At 53.9% G+C, this 20,692-nt stretch overlaps 1 protein-coding gene across 1 annotated transcript in view; it reads left to right on the top strand.

The window, feature by feature from the left end:
- NRF1 (nuclear respiratory factor 1) overlaps positions 1 to 20,692 on the top strand; it is a gene marked incomplete at its 5' end in the record, with an annotated part of 60,787 nt that overhangs the window by 7,136 nt on the left and 32,959 nt on the right. Inside the window, 6 exons of the mRNA XM_084280382.1 lie at positions 3,038 to 3,164; positions 4,468 to 4,608; positions 9,174 to 9,332; positions 10,279 to 10,476; positions 12,484 to 12,585; positions 18,036 to 18,193. Coding sequence (XP_084136508.1) covers positions 3,038 to 3,164; positions 4,468 to 4,608; positions 9,174 to 9,332; positions 10,279 to 10,476; positions 12,484 to 12,585; positions 18,036 to 18,193 — 885 coding nt within the window. The remainder of the gene's footprint in view (positions 1 to 3,037; positions 3,165 to 4,467; positions 4,609 to 9,173; positions 9,333 to 10,278; positions 10,477 to 12,483; positions 12,586 to 18,035; positions 18,194 to 20,692) is intronic.

Genomic DNA, 20,692 nt, shown 5'->3' with positions numbered 1-20,692 from the left:
AAAACATTTCTGATTCGATTCCCACTGCGAATCAAGTGGGAAGAAATGGTGATTCCCAATTCTGGGATCCCTGCATAGCTGGGGGTGGTGACAGTGCTTTTTTAGCACCATGTCTACTGCTCATGGAATGACCAGGGTAGATACCACACTCTCACCTTGTTTCAGGTTTGGGTGGGTGGGTTTTAGTGGAGAATCAGGGTGCTGATGAGGTGGCTGCTGCAAGAAGCAGCTAGAAGCTCTCTGTAGGCCCCAGAGAGTAAACATCAGCCTGTTCAAGGCCAGAGTGGCTGCTGCCCGAGGCCGAGCCCATCGGTGATGGTCACAGAGCCTCTGGGAATCACATTTAGGAGAAAAAAAATTGCAGGCAGGGGCATTTTGACCCCAGAGAAGGGAGTGAGAAGATGTGAGATGCTGTTTGGACAATGAGGCCAGGCCTGGAGGAGCTGGGGCGGGAAGAAGGAACTTTTTAAAAGAGCAGATAATGGCAGGACAAGGGGGAATGGACTAAAGCTAAAGGAGGGAAGGTTTAGATTAGATATTAGGGGGAAGTTCCTTGCAGAGAGAGTGGTGAGGGGCTGGAAGGGGCTGCCCAGAGAGGGGGTGGGTGCCCCATCCCTGGGGGTGTTCAAGGCCAGGTTAGCTGGGGCCCTGGGCAACCTTGTGTAGCTCCAGGCCTGGAGGTTGGTGTCCCTGCCTGTGTCAGGGGGGTTGGAGCTCTGTGATTCTTGGGGTCCCTTCCAACCCAGACCATTCTATGATTCTATGATTCTATGAAGAAGGAGGCCCTCCAGGTGCCAGAGAGAGATTCCCCTGCAGCCCGTGGAGAAGAGCGTGGTGGAGAGGGTGTCCCCTCACAGCCCATGGGTAGGGATGGGGAGCAGGGACCATCTACAGCCTGTGAAGAGATTGATCCACACCACAGCAGGTTTGCTGGGGGGACCTGTGACTCTGGGGGGGACCAGGCCGCAGCAGTCTGGGCCTGAAGGTCAGCACCCCATGGAAGGAGCCAGGCTGAGGGCTGTGGTGAGGAGATGACTCCTCAGTAGGGAGGACTCAGGCTGGAGAAGTTCGTGGAGGCCTGTCTGCCGTGGGTGGGACCCCATGGTGCTGCAGGGGAAGTGTGTGTGTGTGTGTGTATAAAACCCTCCCCCAGCTAAGAAGGAAAACAACTTGGGAGGAACAGACTGCAACCCCCCATTCATAGAGTCATAGAATTGTAGGGGTTGGAAGGGACCTCCAGAGATCATGGGGTCCAACCCCCTGCCAAAGCAGGGTCCCTAGGACAGGTCACACAGGTCGGTGTCCAGATGGGGCTGGAATCTCTCCAGAGAAGGAGACTCCACACCCCCTGGGCAGCCTGTCCCAGGGCTCCCTCACCCTCACTGGGAAGAAGTTCTTCCCCAGATTGGGGGGGAACTCCCTGTGCTCCAACTTGCAGCCATTGCCCCTTGTCCTGTCCCCACAGACCACTGAAAAGGGGCTGGCTGATTCCCCCTGCATCCCATACTTAAGATTATTATAAACTTTAATTAGGTCCCCCCATAGTCTTCTCTTCTCAAGGCTGAACAGCCCCAGCTCCCTCAGCCTTTCCTCACAGGGGAGATGCTCCAGGCCTTTCATCATCTCTGTCCCTCCTCTGGACTCTCTCCAGGAGATCCCTGGCTTTTTTATCCCAGGGAGCCCAGCACTGGACACAACACTCCAGGTGGGGCCTGACCAGGGCAGAGCAGAGGGGGAGGATCCCCTCCTGTCACCTGCTGCCCACACTCCTCCTGATGCCCCCCAGGATCCCATTGTCTCTCTCAGCCCCCAGGGCACACTGCTGGCTCATGGCCACCCTGTCACCCACCAGGACCCCCAGGTCCTTCTCCTCAGAGCTCCTCTCCAGCAGCTCCCCCCAGCCTGTCCTGATTCCAGCCCTTATTCCTTCCCAGGTGCCAGACTCTCCACTTGCTCTTGTTGAACCTCATCTGGTTTGTCCCTGCCCAGCTCTGCAGCCTGGCCAGGTCTCTCTGGATGGCAGCACAGTGTCCTGTGTGGCACCCACTCCTCCCAGCTCTGGATCATCAGCACTTGCTGAGGGTGGATGCTGCTCCCTCAGCAGGGTCCTCAATGAAGATATTAAACAGGACCCAACACTGAGCCCTGGGGAACACCACTAGTCACAGGCCTCCAGTCAGATTCTGCTCCACTGATCACAACCCTCTGGGCTCGGTCCGACAGCCAATTCTCAACCCAATTCCCTGCTCCTCCCTGCACTGTGATGGAGGGTGGGGAGGAAAGAAGGGAGCGAATTTATGACTCAAGTCTGTGAAGAAGAGAGGGGTGGGGAGGGAAGTAGAAGTGTTAAGGTCTGCTGGTGGTGCTGGAGTTATCTGGTGATAACTGCTGCTTCTGTCCAACCTACCACGTTCTCTTGCCCTGCCTAAAAGTGAGTGAGAGGTGGAAAGTCAACGCTGGAACATTTTCCTCCTGCAGCCATCATTCCTGTGGGACATGCTGATGTGGCAGGAGTCTGAATACTGGGTTTCCTCTGCTGAGCTGTTGCAATCTTTCTGGTTCTTGCCTGTTGTGTAGTTGTCAGTCGAACATGTGCAGCTCTGGTGTGAGCAGGACTTTGGTTACTAGAGAATTACAACCCGTTGTTACGAGGCTGGGTGTCAAACATCCTGTGTTTGCAGTCTGAATCATTCAGGCTCTCTACCTTAGGAGTTTCATCTCACTAATGCACTCAGTGGCAGAGTGGAAACACAGACTCTTGCTGCCCCAGCTTGGTGATTTCTCTTTTTGCATTAAGAGAGAAAGGAGAGAAGGGAGAATATTTGACATTTGAGCTGCTGGTTGACTGCAGGGAACGCAGCAAGCCAGCGGGAGCAGAGTAAAAAGCCCTCTACCTGGCTGATCTGCCCAGCTGGGGCTCTGGCTCTCACCTGCTTTGTGAATGAGTAGCTAAGAAAGGCAGTTCACAATGAGAAGGGTCGTGTTTCCACTGGGCTTTCAGCTGACACCTATTCACTGGTTTCTATCTCCGTTTCAGGAAGCTCCGAGCCACGCTGGATGAGTACACCACCAGAGTGGGGCAGCAGGCCATCGTTCTGTGCATCTCACCCTCCAAACCCAACCCTGTCTTTAAAGTATTTGGTGCTGCACCCTTGGAGAATGTGGTAGGTGTCTGTGGGAAAAGCCACATAATGAATTGCTGGCTTGTTTTGCAGGGTTCATTCTGCTCCAGGCAGCTTTGCAAGGCTGGTAGAGACCTGAAGGTCGTGTTTAAAACCTTGGAAACTTGGAGTTGAGAGTGGATGGACATGAGGGTAGCACTGAAGTCCTGTCTTCTCTGCATGAACGTGCCTAATGCATCTCAGAGTCCTGCATATGGGATATAACAACACCAAGCACCACTATAGGCTTGTGGAAGAGTGGGTAGATGGCTGTCAGGTGGAGAAGGACCTGGGGGTGTTGGGTGAGCTCAGCCTGAGCAGCAGCCAGCAGTGTGCCCGGGGGGCCAGGAAGGCCAAGGGCAGCCTGGCTTGTGTCAGAGCCAGCGTGGCCAGGAGGGCTGGGGAGGGGATTGTGCCCCTGGGCTGGGCACTGGGGAGGCTGCAGCTGGAGTGCTGGGTCCAGTTCTGGGCTCCTCAGCACCGGAAGGACATGGGGGTCCTGGAGCGAGTGCAGAGAAGGACAACCAGGCTGGGGAAGGGGCTGGAGGGCAAATCCTGTGAGGAGCAGCTGAGGGAGCTGGGGGTGTTGAGCCTGGAGAAGAGGAGGCTGAGGGGAGCCCTTCTCCCCACCTGCCCTGCCCTGCCAGGAGGGTGCAGAGAGGTGGGCGATGGTCTCTGCAGCCAGGGGCCAGGAGCTGGGCCAAGGGGCAATGGGCTGAAGCTGCCCCAGGGCAGGGTCAGCTCAGCTGGGAGGGCAAAGTTCTTCCCTGGCAGAGTTGTGGGGCTGTGGCACAGGCTGCCCAGGGAGGGGGCTGAGTCCCCAGCCCTGGGGGTGTTGAACAGAGGGGAGATGAGGTGCTCGGGGAGCTGGTTTAGCACAGGACAGGGACGGTTGGACTTGATGGTCTTAAAGGGCTTTTCCAACCCGGTGATCCTGGCATTCACCAGGGTTGAATATCCTGGGTTAGAAATCAGAGGGAGCAGATCGTGCTGGTGTGTTTGAACTCAGCTCTCAGCTCTTGCTCCTTGCTGCAGACCAGAGCAGAGCAGATCCTGACCATGCTAAATCCTGCTTCAGAACTTTTCTTTTAATCCCACAAATACTTCCACTTGCCAGTGTTACCTGATATTTCATCATCAGCTCTTTTGGGGCCAGCAGGCTTTTTTTCTTTCTTGCCAGTTGTGGCATCATTCTCTCCTCCAGTTCTGCAGCACCTTGGGGAAGGTGGCTGGCCCTGTGTCCTTGCCCTCTCCTCTCCTGGTGCTCCTTTTACCTTGTTTACCTGAGCTTAACGATTCCCCACAGGTACGCAAGTACAAGAGCACTATCCTGGAAGACCTGGAGTCCGCGCTAGCAGAGCATGCCCCAACCCCTCAGGAGGTTAACTCAGAGTTGCCACCCCTCACCATCGATGGCATTCCTGTCTCAGTGGACAAGATGACCCAGGTAAGCAGCCAGACACAGCAGAACCTTGGGAGAACCAGAGAGAGAAGAAAGGGAGAGAGAGATACTTGGCATCTTGCAGTCACAGCCTGTTATTTTGCAGCAGAGCTTATGTCTACATCTCCAGGGGATATGTTTGATCTCTTCTCTCCCATGGGGCTCTAACAGCTCAGATAGTAGTTAGGTGTGAAGCTTTGCTTATTTTCTACATGAAACAGTAGAGATGCTGGTAAGGATTAGAGCCCAGGCTGCTGCTGGGAGGGTTCCCCCTTGCAGCTGTTGTGGTCACCTCCCATAAGCTTTGGACAGGGTAGCTGTTTGTTCTGTGTTTCACAGTGATTTTTTTTTTGGCACTGAGGACAGGAAGGTCACTTGTGGAGCCCAGTTTTGGTTTATCCTACTCACACATTGAGGTCTCCAACTCCTACAATTCTGTGATTTCTTCTGTGCTCTGGTTTGTTCCCTTCTCTCTTTTCTCCAGTGGGTTGGAGCAGAGGGGAACTTACCAGAGGCTTAACTCCAGATCAGATCCATACTCCTGATGGAGACAGGGAGACATCTCCTCTGGCCATGTGGAGTATGCTTTCTCTCCAGCCCATTGCTAACCTCCTTATTGCTAGGAGAAAGTGGTGTGAGCAACCCTGGGGAAGCTCCCTCAGTGTGGAAGAGTGAAACCTCCTTCTCCTGGGGTGTGTTTTGCTGGGGACTCTGGATACACTCAGTCTGATGCACCACAACAGCTTCTAAATACAGAAATCCAGCTTCTTCAGAGGGAGTAGCCAGATGGGAGGGTCTGAGGCTTTGGGCATCATCCAAAGAGGTGGTGTAGTAGCCCAAAGACATACTGATTTCCTTAGTGCTCTGCAGAAGGGATCCCATTCTGCTCAGAACACTCTTTCCATTACTTAGGTGGCATCAGATAAGCTCACACTTCTAATAAAACATCACAAAGAAATCTACAGTGCCTTGGCTGGTAGTACATGGTGTTCCTGGCCCATGACAACGTAGGACAAAACTTGGTTGCTTGATTTTTAAGCCACTGTGAAAGGTGGTACCTGTGAGAGCTGTTTGTTCCATGGGTTTGTATCCCATGGACATGGGAAAGTTAAAAATTGGAAACATTTAAACTTCTAAGGTAAAGTTAGAGGCCACCAGAAGATCAGAGACACTTGGCTCTGAGTTCATTTGTGTTGGGAAACAAAAGGTTTGTGTTTGTCTGACTTCTTTGTGGCATAGTTGTTGTAGGGACTAAGCTGAGGAGCAGCAAGAGAAGAACCTAGGACTTACAATGAGGAGGAGACATCTGTGTGGAGCTTTGCTCACCTGAGGGAGGCCATCCCAGCACCGTGGGGGTAGTGAAGCTGGGGGTGCTTTTACTCACACGTGGGCTCTGAAGAAGGAACAGAGTGAATGAGCTGTTGCTGGTGGAAAGAAATGGGAGCTAGAAATGTGTGGGGGTGAATGAGATTGAATACTGTCCCCACAGACACTGAGAAGAGGCTGCCCATGTCCCCCTGGGTCCCACCCTTCAGCTCTTGAGAACCATTGATCAGATCCCCTCTCAGGCTTCTTCTCTCCAGGCTGAACAGCCCCAGCTCCCTCAGCCTTTCCTCCCAGGGGAGATGCTCCAGGCCTTTCAGCATCTCTGTCCCTCCTCTGGACTCTCTCCAGGAGATCCCTGGCTTTTTTATCCCAGGGAGCCCAGCACTGGACACAACACTCCAGGTGGGGCCTGAGCAGGGCAGAGCAGAGGGGGAGGATCCCCTCCTGTCACCTGCTGCCCACACTCCTCCTGATGCCCCCAGGATCCCATTGTCTCTCTCAGCCCCCAGGGCACACTGCTGGCTCATGGCACCCTGTCACCCACCAAGACCCCCAGGTCCTTCTCCTCAGAGCTCCTCTCCAGCAGCTCCCCCCAGCCTGTCCTGATTCCAGCCCTTATTCCTTCCCAGGTGCCAGACTCTCCACTTGCTCTTGTTGAACCTCATCTGGTTTCTCCCTGCCCAGCTCTGCAGCCTGGCCAGGTCTCTCTGGATGGCAGCACAGTGTCCTTGCATGTCACACTCCTCCCACCTTTGGATCATGGTTGGACTTGCTGGGGGTGGATGCTATTCCATCAGCAAGGTCATTGATGAAGATGTAAACCAATGATAACTCCTACTCCATCACCACAACCTCTTGCACAGCTAGAGGTGCCCTCAGATCTTTTTTAGACATAGGAACCTTGATTCCTGGAGCTGCCCCCCAAGTTCTTTGCATTTGCTAACAAGAAATAAGCTTTTTGGGTTATTTTTCCCAACAAAGTTGCACAAAGCCCTGTGGAAACCAAAATGTTTATAAATATAATTGGGCAGTGCAATTAAGAGGTGTGTCGTGAGGAGTGGAGAAGCGAGGCCGCTGCTTTCGGTGTCAGCAGGTGGGTGGTAGAGGAGTTAGCTCCTCAACGACGAGGTGAAAATAACTCTCCTCTTAATTGCTCTGCTTCCCTGGTGGTCTTGAGGGAAATAAAGCCTTTGCTAAGCCTGAGCATGCATTTCCCCACGCAGTGCTACAGGCTGGGGGCAGAGTGACTGGAGAGCTGTCAGGCAGAGAAGGACCTGGGGGTGTGGGGTGAGCTCAGCCTGAGCAGGAGCCAGCAGTGTGCCCAGGAAAGCCAAGGGCATCCTGGCTTGTGTCAGAAATAGTGTGGCCAGGAGGGCTGGGGAGGGGATTGTGCCCCTGGGCTGGGCACTGGGGAGGCTGCAGCTGGAGTGCTGGGTCCAGTTCTGGGCTCCTCAGCACCAGAAGGACATGGGGGTCCTGGAGCGAGTGCAGAGAAGGGCAACCAGGCTGGGGAAGGGGCTGGAGGGCAAATCCTCTGAGGAGCAGCTGAGGGAGCTGGGGGTGCTGAGCCTGGAGAAGAGGAGGCTGAGGGGAGCCCTTCTCCCCACCTCCCCTGCCCTGCCAGGAGGGAGCTGGGGGTTTTAGGACAAGTAGAACAATTCCTCCCATGGGTTTTATTCCTTTCTACAACCCACTTTCCTCAGCAGGACTTGACCCTTAAGGCCAGAGCAGTTTTGGGTGCTCCACACACAGGACATCATCTCCTTCCTTGTGCTGGAGGGCGGGTGTCTGTGGGATTAGCTCTGTACCACCCACACTTGATCTTAGCACTAATACTTTGAAGACACTGGGTCTGCCTACCAAAGGATGTCAAAGAAACATCTTGTGGTTTCCCTCAACCCCTCCAAGCTGGAGACTGAGCCCTCAGCAGGGTGGGTGAGCGTGCAGATTGGAGCGAGCTCTTTGGTTTGGGGACGTTGGTGTTGGGGTGTTCTTCAGCAGGGATTTCAGAGGGTTTGGGTGGTTCATGGATGGAGCCAGAAGAACAAATCAGTCCTGCTGATTCCTTCTGGAGAAACACAGGGTCTTTGTCTCAGTGTTGGAGCTGTGTGAGCTGCTCAGATGAGCTCTCGTTACGGCACTAATTAGAGAAGTCCTCGCGCTGGAGCAGGTTGTCACGCTGCTGCTGATTGTCTCCCTGGGGGATTAAAGGCAAACCCTCCTTAACAAGTGCCTTGAGTGGCTTGAGCCTCTGAACTCCCTGGGACCAGTAATTAATCCATCTGGTAACAAGGAGCACGGCTGGCAGCACATGGTGCTGGGAAGGAGCTTTAACTGGTTTTGTGCCGGGCAACTGGATGCCCTCTGTGGCTGGGTCCAAAGATTTGTGGTGAATGGAGCCAAACCTACAGGTTGGCTGAGACTGGCTGGAGAGCTGTCAGGCAGAGAAGGAGCTGGGGGTGTGGGGTGAGCTCAGCCTGAGCAGGAGCCAGCAGTGTGCCCGGGGGGCCAGGAAGGCCAAGGGCAGCCTGGTTTGTGTCAGAGCCAGCGTGGCCAGGAGGGCTGGGGAGGGGCTTGTGCCCCTGGGCTGGGCACTGGGGAGGCTGCAGCTGGAGTGCTGGGTCCAGTTCTGGGCTCCTCAGCACCAGAAGGACATGGGGGTCCTGGAGCGAGTGCAGAGAAGGGCAACCAGGCTGGGGAAGGGGCTGGAGGGCAAATCCTCTGAGGAGCAGCTGAGGGAGCTGGGGGTGCTGAGCCTGGAGAAGAGGAGGCTGAGGGGAGCCCTCTCCCCACCTCCCCTGCCCTGCCAGGAGGGTGCAGAGAGGTGGGCAATGGTCTCTGCAGCCAGGGGCCAAGAGCTGGGCCAAGGGGCAATGGGCTCAAGCTGCCCCAGGGCAGGGTCAGCTCAGCTGGGAGGGCAAAGTTCTTCCGTGGCAGAGTTGTGGGGCTGTGGCACAGGCTGCCCAGGGAGGGGGCTGAGTCCCCAGCCCTGGGGGTGTTTAACAGGGGGAAGATGAGGTGCTCAGGGATCTGGGTCAGCACAGGACAGGAACTTGATGATCTTAAAGTTCTTCTGTGGTAAGATGGTTAAGTATTTGTTCGTCATCTTTAAGCATTCAAGCATCTTCCAGTTGATGGTTCCAACAGGATGGAAGTTCAATGTCACAACTTTGTACCTTGCACCTCAAAGCTACTAGAGATGAGTTCCTAAAAGGTTTACAACCCTCTGATGTGGTTTGTTCCAGGCTCAGCTGCGAGCTTTCATCCCAGAGATGCTGAAGTATTCCACAGGTCGTGGCAAACCAGGCTGGGGCAAGGAGAGCTGCAAGCCTATCTGGTGGCCTGAGGACATTCCATGGGCCAACGTTCGCAGCGATGTCCGCACAGAGGAACAGAAGCAGAGGGTGTGTATCCCATGTCTGCCTTCAAATTGAGTTTCTGGAGCTTGAGACCTGTTCCTGTGGGAATCATTTTCCCCTTGAGTAAGAGAAGAAACTATGACATTGACCCTTCCTTGACTTGGTGTCACACATCCAGCCTTGGGAGAGCAACGAGATCAGAGAGGTGTAGCCTTTGGTCTGCACTGTCCCTGCTGGGTTTGTGCAACAAACACCACATATCCTCCTTCAGCAGGACCCATTTTTGGTAGCTGCAGGACCTGCTCACCTCTCTGGCCTTATAAAAGAGTCTGCACAAGCTGTGCTGGCTCTGCTCTCCAAGTCTGCAGGTCGTTTGCTGTAGAGTCTGTGTCATGGCCTCATGAAGCCTTTGAAGGGATCCTGGCCCACCCTGAGCAGAAGGCACCTTTGTACCTGAAGGGGAGCAGTCAAAGGTGTGTGGTGGAGCCAGGAAACCATGAAAGAAATGGGTGAAGAAGTCTTGGGTGCCAGTTAGAGCTGTGGATCCTGCATGCAGGTGATGTTTCTACCAACCTGGCACAAAGATAATCAAGGGGAAGGACTTGTAGAGGCTGGTGTAGGTCTGGTTGGGTTGGGAGGGATGTCTAAGGAGCCTGGAAATGATGCTGTGGCAGTAGGTGTTTTCCTAGGTAGGGATGATCTTTCTACTTGTGAGCCCCAATCCCTTCATTAGAATTTCTTGCAAGCTGTTGGACTAGATGTCATCTGAGGAGCTTCCTTTCCCCTTGGCCAGATGTGCTGTGTCAGCACAAGGCAGAGTGTATCTTCTGAGCCTTGGGAAAAGGGAGGAGGTGAGGAAAGATGACCCCAACCCCTCTGTTTGTTGAAAACCACCCAGTAAAACCCAGTGAAGATGAGTGTGCAGGTCGTGGTGGTTCAGAAAACCTTCTCCCCCTGAGTCTTCACTCCCATTTTGGCATTCTGCTGGCAGGTGTCATGGACCCAAGCGTTGCGGACCATCGTGAAGAACTGCTACAAGCAGCATGGGCGCGAAGACCTGCTCTACGCCTTTGAGGATCAGCAGACACAGCAGCAAACCACCACCACACACAGTATAGCACACTTGGTGCCCTCACAGACAGTGGTACAGACCTTCAGTAACCCTGATGGCACCGTGTCCCTCATCCAGGTGAGTGGAACCCTTTGGCTTTTGCTTTTCCAGCACTGCTGATGTCGTGGAGGTGGCGTAGAGCAAACTCCTTTCCACAGCTTAACTTCCCCTTCAAGATTTTGTCTTTATCTGTCTCAGCCTTCAGGCTTGTTAACCCAGTGCTCCCAGAGAAGGAGCCCCATGCCCTCTCTTCCCCACTCCCATCCCTTGTTGTCCTGCTCAGATATTTCTGCAGCTATTTGGTCCAGCGATTCAGTGATTGACCTGGATTTAACAAACCCATTTTGGAACAAATGCAGTTCATGGTGTGGCTGCACAATGCCTGTGGTGGCAATGGGATGAAGTGATGGGAGGAGAGGTAGTGGGACTGCCTTCCTTTAAGTTAAACAAAGAAATGCAGTACCACCACTTGAACTTAAGTTCAGCAAGGCCAAGTGTGAGGCCCTGCCCTTAGATCAGGACAGTCCTGGCTACCAGCACAGGTTGGGGGTGATGTGATGGAGAGCAGCCCTGAGGAAAAGGACTTGGGGGTCCTGATGGATGCAGAGCTGGATGTGAGCCAACCATGGGTGCTCACATCCCAGAAGGTCAACCCCATCCTGGGCTGCATCCCAAGGAGTGTGGGCAGCAGGTTGAGAGGGGGGATTCTGCCCCTCTGCTCTGCTCTGGGGAGACCTCACCTGCAGTGCTGGGTCCAGCTCTGGAGCCCTCAGCACAAGAAGGACATGGAGCTGTTGGGGCACATCCAGAGGAGCCACAAACATGACCCAAGGGCTGGTGCAGCTCTGCTGTGAAGCCAGACTGGGAGAGTTGGGCTGGTTCAGCCTGGAGAAGAGAAGGCTCTGGGGGGACCTTACAGCCCCTTCCTGTCCCTGAACTTTCCCCAGCTGAACCTGCAGGAAAGCTGGGAAGGACTGTTCCCAAGGCATGGAGCGATAGGACAAGGGACAATATTTTAAACTAAAGCAGTGCAGGGTTAGATGAGACCTGAGGAAGAAGTTCTTCCCTCTGAGGGTGACCCAGGTTGCCCAGAGAGGTGGTGGAATCCCCAACCCTGGAAACATTCAAGATCAGGGTAGATGAAGTTCTATGCAACCTAATCTAGTGAAGATGTCCCTGCTCACTGCAGGGTGGGACTACATGGCCTTGGAAGGTCCCTTCCCACCCAACACACTCGATGATCCTGTGATTCTTCACAGCCATGAAACGTATCTTCACCTACGGCTTCGGCTGTGTCTGTGCAGGCTGCTCTTCATCCCACACCTCAAGTGTGATTTCTGTATATCAGACACCCCAGATATGAATTTACCCTCATGGTGGCCCCTGTGGTACGATGCTCTGACAGCATTGTACAGAGGAGGACTCAGGGCTGAATCCCCAGGTTGGAAAAGACCTTTAAGACCATCGAGTCCAACCGTCCCTGTCCTGTGCTGCCCCAGCTCCCTGAGCACCTCATCTCCCCTCTGTTCAACACCCCCAGGGCTGGGGACTCAGCCCCCTCCCTGGGCAGCCTGTGCCACAGCCCCACAACTCTGCCAGGGAAGAACTTTGCCCTCCCAGCTGAGCTGACCCTGCCCTGGGGCAGCTTGAGCCCATTGCCCCTTGGCCCAGCTCCTGGCCCCTGGCTGCAGAGACCATCGCCCACCTCTCTGCACCCTCCTGGCAGGGCAGGGCAGGTGGGGAGAAGGGCTCCCCTCAGCCTCCTCTTCTCCAGGCTCAACACCCCCAGCTCCCTCAGCTGCTCCTCAGAGGATTTGCCCTCCAGCCCCTTCCCCAGCCTGGTTGCCCTTCTCTGAACACACTCCAGGACCCCCATGTCCTTCTGGTGCTGAGGAGCCCAGAACTGGACCCAGCACTCCAGCTGCAGCCTCACCAATGCCGACTGAGGCTTTCTCTCTTCCATGAGCTCTCCAACTACCGTTATCCTTCATGGTCCACTCATTCCAGTGTCCCTTTGCCTGATAATTCATGGACATCTCCCTTCAATTAACTGTATCTTCATCTGCCTGTTGTTGACTTCCCTAGGTGGGCACTGGTGCTACCGTTGCCACGCTGGCCGATGCCTCCGAGTTGCCTACAACAGTTACCGTCGCACAAGTCAATTACTCTGCAGTGGCTGATGGAGAGGTAAGGACCTGGGGTCATGTTCAGCCCAGAACTGTCCTGTCTGAACTTGAAGGAACTTAAACACCACCTAGAATTTAAGCAGTGGCAGAAAACCCCAGAGCACTGCTGCCCCACCCTGCAGTGTGAAGGGTTAACGAACACGAGACTCGATAGGATTTTATATCATATATAATGACCACTGTCAGGTTGGCTCAGGGCTGTGTGACCACAGTCATGATGGAAGCCCCAATTCTGAGTTTCATATCATTATTTTTTGATACTTCCTATAAATTACTTTGCTGTAGCACGTTAAGACTTAACGACCCGCGTTCGTTCCGAGCAGCCGGTGCGGGGTTGGGAGTGATGCTGGGGGTATTTTGTGGGCACATCCCATCTGTCTTTGGCTGCTGATCTCTGGATTGATTGGGACTGTCCCTTTTGGGAGGGGGGTGTTGTGAGTAAATCCCAGAAGGAGCTGTGGGAATGTGCAGTACTGGGATGACAGGGGGTAGTGTGGAGCCATTGGTCTGTTTGCTGTGGATCCTTCCACTGGTTTACAACTCAGCAAAGTCCTTTCCATTGAAAACTCAATTAGCTGTGGCAATTATTATTTGTATTATTTGGCTGAAGTCTTTAGATGCCAGAGGAATGCTACCAAATGCTAGCAAATACTAATATAGGCCAGTTAAACACCTATAATACAAAGCTGTAGCACCATACTGTAAGTAAACTCTCCTTATAGAGCTAGTAGATTGATCTGTTAGCTATCACACTGCCAGCAGGAGATCTTCTTCAACTGTAGTGTTTCCCACACAATTCAAACTGTCTATGGTTCCTTCTTCCACCTCTTTGTTTGGCTGTTGCATGTTGGTGGACTCTTTCTTACAGATATGAAAATGCTGGAAGGATATATATTCCTTTTCCACTGATTGATGAGAGCTGTGATATTGAGGTAATTTCATGAGGATGAGAGTGTAAAAGTTGTGAGTTTGCTTTCTTCAGAAGGACTTTGATATATAATTCCTAAATCAGAACACTCCAATTTCACTGACTCACAGAATCATTGGGGTTGGTTGGAAGGGACCTCCAGAGATCATCAGGTCCAACCCCCCTGCCAAAGCAGGGTCCCTAGGACAGGTCACACAGGTCGGTGTACAGATGGGGCTCCTCCAGAGAAGGAGACTCCACACCCCCCTGGGCAGCCTGTCCCAGGGCTCTGCTGCCTACCCTCCCCTTTTTATTTTGGATCAAGCCCTGAATCAGTTTTGTGTGTGTTTAATCCCAGAATCACAAAGTTGCAAAAGCCCTTTAAGATCATCTAGTCCAACTGATCCTGTCCTGTGACAAACAAGCTCCCTGAGCACCTCATCTCCCCTCTGTTCAACACCCCCAGGGCTGGGGACTCAGCCCCCTCCCTGGGCAGCCTGTGCCACAGCCCCACAACTCTGCCAGGGAAGAACTTTGCCCTCCCAGCTGAGCTGACCCTGCCCTGGGGCAGCTTCAGCCCATTGCCCCTTGGCCCAGCTCCTGGCCCCTGGCTGCAGAGACCATCGCCCACCTCTCTGCACCCTCCTGGCAGGGCAGGGGAGGTGGGGAGAAGGGCTCCCCTCAGCCTCCTCTTCTCCAGGCTCAACACCCCCAGCTCCCTCAGCTGCTCCTCAGAGGATTTGCCCTCCAGCCCCTTCCCCAGCCTGGTTGCCCTTCTCTGCACTCGCTCCAGGACCCCCATGTCCTTCTGGTGCTGAGGAGCCCAGAACTGGACCCAGCACTCCAGCTGCAGCCTCCCCAGTGCCCAGCCCAGGGGCACAATCCCCTCCCCAGCCCTCCTGGCCACGCTGGCTCTGACACAAGCCAGGCTGCCCTTGGCCTTCCTGGCCCCCCTGGCACACTGCTGGCTCCTGCTCAGGCTGAGCTCACCCCACACCCCCAGGTCCTTCTCCCAGCAGCTCTCCAGCTGCTCTGCCCCAGCCTGGAGCTGCTGGGGGTTGTCATGTCCCATGGGCAGCACTCTGCCCCTGGCCTTGTTAAACTGCTCCTGTAAGATCACAGAGAGTTTTTATTCAGAATTTACTCTATTTTAACCCTCTCCTCTCCTAAATGCACCTTTAACCCTGGCTGCGGGTCTTTTGCACGGCCAGCTCTGGTCTGCTCCATGCCTGGGGCTTTCACAGCGACAGGTGGCAGCACACAACAGCTTTGCTCTCCCAAGACCCTGTTTCCACCCCAGACCCACAGTTGAAGCTTCCTGACTCTGGGGCCATGACCTTGAAGTACTTTGGAACCGATTTGAGGGGTTTTCAGAACCAGTTTTCTCTCTTGAGATCTTTAGCAGCCCAAATAGAAATCAGGGGAACGTGGGTGTCTGATTCCTGACATGAACACAATGTCTAAGCTGTAGCTGAGATAAAATAAAGATACAAAAGTGAAGTTGCTCTGAGGAATGGGTGCAGTTTCTCCACACAGGTAGATCAGCAGCCTCTCAAGGATGCTTTGTCCTGCTGTGTGAAGATCTGAGTTAGCCCTGAGCGAGCTGACGTGCTTCTAGGATGCTGAATAGTGTGGAGCAGGAGTGGTTGTTACTATCTTGGAAGCACAACCTTCATGTTAGTGTAGAGAAAGGCTTGGACAATGCCCGTTTCTTTTCTGGGCCCTTATGCCATCCCTGTTCTGAAGCAGCTTGGACATCATTCAAGGCCAGGTTGGCTGGGGCCCTGGGCAACCTTGTATAGCTCCAGGCCTGGAGGTTGGTGGCCTGGAGCTACACAAGGGGGTTGGAGCTCTGTGATCCTTGGGGTCCCTTCCAACCCAGACCAGTCTGGGTTTCTATGATGGTAACTTTGGAAAGGTCAGGATGCCACAAAGATGATGAGAGGGCTGGAGCACCTTCCCTACAAAGAGAGGCTGAGGGAACTGGGCTGGTTCAGCCTGGAGAGGAGAAGGCTGTGGGGGGACCTCATTGCACCTTCCAGTCCCTGAAGGGACCCCAGGAACAGGAGGGGAATGGGCTTGTTAAAGGGCAGAGACTGGCAGGACAAGGGGGCTGGAGTGAAGCTGGAGGAGGAAAGGGGGAGATGAGATATTGGGGGGAAGTTCTTTGCAGAGAGAGTGGTGAGGGGCTGGAAGGGGCTGCCCAGAGAGGGGGTGGGTGCCCCATCCCTGGGGGTGTTCAAGGCCAGGTTGGCTGGGGCCCTGGGCAGCCTTGTGTAGCTCCAGGGCTGAAGGTTGGTGTCCCTGCCTGTGTCAGGGGGGTTGGAGCTCTGTGATCCTTGGGGTCCCTTCCAACCCAGACCATTCTGTGATCTTTGCAGGGTGCTGTATGTCCCAGTGGGCTCATGGCTCTAGTCTGTGTTTGAAAAAAAAATCTCTCTTCCTCTTCTGCATGGTGGTGGGACAGGTGTCTTTCCCAGCTTGGGCTTCCTTCAGTTCAGTTTTGACATGGTTGAGTGCCACCATCTCCATCCAACTCCCTTAAGACCTCTCCCACCTGTAACTTCTTCCTCCCTGGGCACTCAATCTTGGTTCCATCCTTCCTAAAAAGACTTTGCTTCTCTTAAAATCAAATTCATTTCTCCTCCTTACGATGCACTGTCTCACTCCTTCCTCCCTGCTTTGGATCCTTCTGCCTAGATTCTTTCTCCTTCCCCACCCTGTGATGGGACTAACCCTTTTCTTGCCCAAAGGCAGCAAAATGTACTTGTCCTTTACTGGGGAGCCTTGAGCTCATTGGCTTTCTCCATCTTAACAAATTGAGGGGATTTTATTTGGTTGAATTACCTTCTGTGGCATTCTTCTTTGTGGGGCTCAGCAAGATTGGTGGGTGGCTTGCAACGTTTATGAGGATGAGAACAGTGATGGGAGGGGAAGATCTTCATCTTGCAAAGAAATTCCAGTTGGCTCAAACCCATCCCAGTTCACCAGTGCTGTAGAGATGGTGAATCCTGAATGGGAACATGGACTGTTCCCCAAAATCATCATAAAATCATAGGCTGGGTTGGGTGGGATGTGACCTCAAAGCTCACTCTGTCCCACCCCTGCCATGGGCAGGGACACACATCCCCAGCCCAGGGTGCCCCCAGCCCCATCCAAATCAGCCTTGAACCCTGCCAGGAATCCCAGGGCAGCCCCAGCTTCTCTGGGCACCCTGTGCCAGGGCCTCCCCCCTCCTCAGGAAGGATTTCTGCCTCCCAGCCCCTCTCCATCCCCCTCCTGCAGCTGAAGGCCGTTCCCCTGGGCCTGACCCTCCCTGCCCTGGGCACCAGCCCCTCTCCAGCTCTCCTGGAGCCCCTCAAGGGCTGGAAATACCTAAATTGACAGCAACTGGCTGTAGATAAATAAAACCAGCGAGTCAAGCACAGCAGCCCATTTTCCTGGGGGATGTGATCCACACTGGATGTCCTGGTCTTGGCAGGGAGAGGGTTAATTGAATAACACTGATAACACACCCATATCTTAGTTGTTGCCAAGCAGTCAAGGACTTTGCAGCTCCTCATGCTGCCCTGTCACTGAGAAGGGTCCCAAGGAGCTGGGAGGGGACGTGGCCAGGCCAGCTGACCCAGCTGGTCACAGGGATGATGTTCCACACCATATGACATCATGCTCTGCCTGTCCCTTGGGGGGTGAGCCAGGAGGTGGGCTGGCCAAGCATCAGTTCCAGGTGGGAAGCACTTGTGCTGAGCATCACTTGGTTTGTCCATCATCATCATCACCATCATCTTCCTTTCCTGCCCCAGTAAACCATCTCCATCTCAACCCACAAGCTTTCCCCTTTTCTTTTCACTTCTCTCCCCCCATCCCACCACAGGAGGGGGGTGAGCAAAGGGTTGGATGGTGGTTGTAGCTACAGGTTAAACCACCACACTGGTTCCAGCTCCACAGAAACTGGTTCCAGCTACTTAATAACCTGTCCAGGCTGGCAGCAACCCCAGTACAGCAACGATCGACGCTCTCCTGTTTTCTTGTAGACATGGCTGGATGAGGGTTTGTGGGAGGTTGAGAGGCTTCTTAGATGGTTTTTGGGGTGTGCTTTCCACCTGTGTGTTCTTTTTTGAAGACTGAACATATGGACAACAGCAATGGAAAGCATGGGCTGACTGGAGAGCTTCCCCTGTGGCTTGTAGAGGGTTGTAGGGCCCAGCAATGTTCTCAGCTGGACCCCAACCTTTCCCCCTTTCACCCCTCTCTCTCTGAGTCAGAGCATGTGCAGGGTTTTGCAAAGACCACAACAGCAATGAAAAGCATGGGCTGACTGGAGAGCTTCACCTGTGGCTTGTAGAGGGTTGTAGGGCCAGGCAATGTTCTCAGCTGGACCCCAACCTTCCCCCCTTTCACCCCTGTTCTCTCCGAGTCGGAGCATGCGCAGGGTTCTGCAAAGACCCCTTGATCCTGTCTGGCTGTCTCATTTTAGGAAGGAACTGTGCCTTCATGGTGTAACATCTTATCCAAGGGCCCTTCCTTTTTCTTTCTCCTCACAGGTGGAGCAGAACTGGGCAACGCTACAAGGGGGTGAGATGACCATCCAGACGACGCAGGCATCGGAGGCCACGCAGGCGGTGGCATCCTTAGCAGAAGCAGCAGTGGCAGCATCTCAGGAGATGCAACAAGGAGCAACTGTTACCATGGCACTCAACAGGTAGGGGTGAGAGAGGAAGGCTTGAAGATACAGCCTGTGAGAAGAGCTTCTTGAGAGTAGCCCTGCTGAGAAGGACCTGGGGGTTCTGGTGGATGAGAAGCTTGACATGAGCCAGCAGTGGGTCTTGCAGCTCGTAGGGCCAATGGTATCCTGGGCTCCATCAGCAGAGGGGTGGCAGCAGGGACAGGGAGGGGATTGTCCCTCTCTGCTCTGCCCTGTGAGGCCCCAGCTGGAGTCCTGTGTCCAGAGCTGGGGCCCCCAATACAAGAAGGATGTGGAACTGTTGGAGAGGGTTCAGAGGAGGGCCACAAGGATGATTAGAGGGCTGGAGCACCTGCCCTACAAAGAAAGGCTGAGGGAATTGGGCTGGGTCAGCCTGGAGAAGAGAAGGCTGTGGGGGGACCTCATTGCACCTTCCAGTCCCTGAAGGGACCCCAGGAACAGGAGGGGAATGGGCTTGTTAAAGGGCAGAGACTGGCAGGACAAGGGGGCTGGAGTGAAGCTGGAGGAGGGAAGGGGGAGAGGAGATATTGGGGGGAAGTTCTTTGCAGAGAGAGTGGTGAGGGGCTGGAAGGGGCTGCCCAGAGAGGGGGTGGGTGCCCCATCCCTGGGGGTGTTCAAGGCCAGGTTGGCTGGGGCCCTGGGCAACCTTGTGTAGCTCCAGGCCTGGAGGTTGGTGATCCCTGCCTGTGGCAGGGGGGTTGGAGCTCTATGATCCTTGGGGTCCCTTCCAACCCAGACCATTCTATGATTCTATTCTATGATTCTATAAGCACCTCTGCATGGGGTTTCCTTCTAGGTTTTCACTCCAGTGGTGAGAAGATCACCGTGCGCAGGGTCCCTGCTCACTGCAAGGGTGGGACTAGATGGGCTTGGAAGGTCCCTTTCCCACCCAACATGCTTTGTGATTCTAATAATGGCCTAGAAGGTCTGGAGAAATCTGGTCAGCTGCTGAGGGATGCTCATAGTGCTCTAAATAACCAACAAGTCAATCAATTCTAAGTGTGACACAATGAATTATCTCCTGTATGTTCCCTGAGGAACTGACTCTGCTCCCAGTTCCCACTCAGAAACCATCCAGGGGACTGTCCTCCACAAATGTTTCATCACTGCTGAGCAGATGTCACCAAAAGAGGATGGTGAATATTAGGAATTGCAGGGAAAGGCTCAGGAACAAGCCAGGAATAGATCTTTGGGCTAACTCATGGTGTGTCTACACCTTGAATCGTGTGAGAAACAGTCACCTCCCCCTCAAACAGACTCCTTAAATTTAGAAAAAGTCTGGAGAAGACAGTTTAGAAGCCAGGAGGAGTCCTTGAGGAGTAAGTGGCCCGTGACTCTGCAGCTTGGGGAAGAGATTCCTGGAAGTCTGTGAAATCAGGAGGAAAAAGAAAAGGGAACAGTTGTTTTCTGTTTCTCCTGATACCAAACTTCAGGGCTGCCTGGCCAGACTGAAGGGCTGGTTCTCCCAAGTGCTGGAATACAACTTCTCCTCACATGGTGTCTAATTAAAGGTGGAACTCATCACTGCAGGATGTTGTGGAGGGAAAAAGTCTACCTGGGATTTAATGGGGATTAAGCAAATCAACCCTGATGGTCCAGATGTGGTCCCTGATGTAGGACATGGATACCCAGCTGAGGGTGTAGGAAGGGAAGGGTCCTATATGCCCCTAAGTTGTGATTAATGATGATTAAAGGCCTGGAGCATCTCCCCTGGGAGGAAAGGCTGAGGGAGCTGGGGCTGTTCAGCCTGGAGAGAAGAAGCCTGAGAGGGGATCTGATCACTGGTTCTCAAGAGCTGAAGGGTGGGACACAGGGGGCCATGGGCAGCCTCTGCTCAGTGTCTGTGGGGACAGGACAAGGGGCGATGGGCTCCAGTTGGAGCACAGGGAGTTCCCCCCCCAATGTGGGGAAGAACTTCTTGCCAGTGAGGGTGAGGGAGCCCTGGGACAGGCTGCCCAGGGGGTGTGGAGTCTCCTTCTCTGGAGAGATTCCAGCCCCATCTGGACACCGACCTGTGTGACCTGTCCTAGGGACCCTGCTTTGGCAGGGGGGTTGGACCTGAAGATCTCTGGAGGTCCCTTCCAACCCCTACAGTTCTGTGATGGTGTGAAATACTCCACAGTAGCTGAATACAGAATGTGATCCTGGGTCTGTTTCACTGCAAGGTGAACTGGCTGAAGCAGGTAGAATTCCAAAATCTGTAGGGAGCCCAGCATGTGGCAGTGCCAGAAGATGAGTTTTATACCAGAAACTTAACTTGGATCATCCAAAAGCTCTTAGTAAAGTCCCAAGCAGAAGGATGTGAAGGTAAAAAGGCAGGGATGTTCTGACTTAAGAGGTCTGCAAGCTGAAAAAAGCCCCTGGGAACATCTTCTTCCCATGTCTTCCTCCTCCATGGTAGATTTTCTGCTCTGGATAACTTCATCTCGGGCCCAATAGGAATCCCTCCTTCCTGGATTTGTTCTCTTGATGTGCAATGCCTGGTTAAAATAGATG

Source organism: Gallinula chloropus (genome assembly GCF_964237585.1).
Source record: "Gallinula chloropus genome assembly, chromosome: 1".
Classification (NCBI taxonomy): domain Eukaryota; kingdom Metazoa; phylum Chordata; class Aves; order Gruiformes; family Rallidae; genus Gallinula; species Gallinula chloropus.
This window is presented reverse-complemented; position numbering and strand designations above follow the sequence as displayed.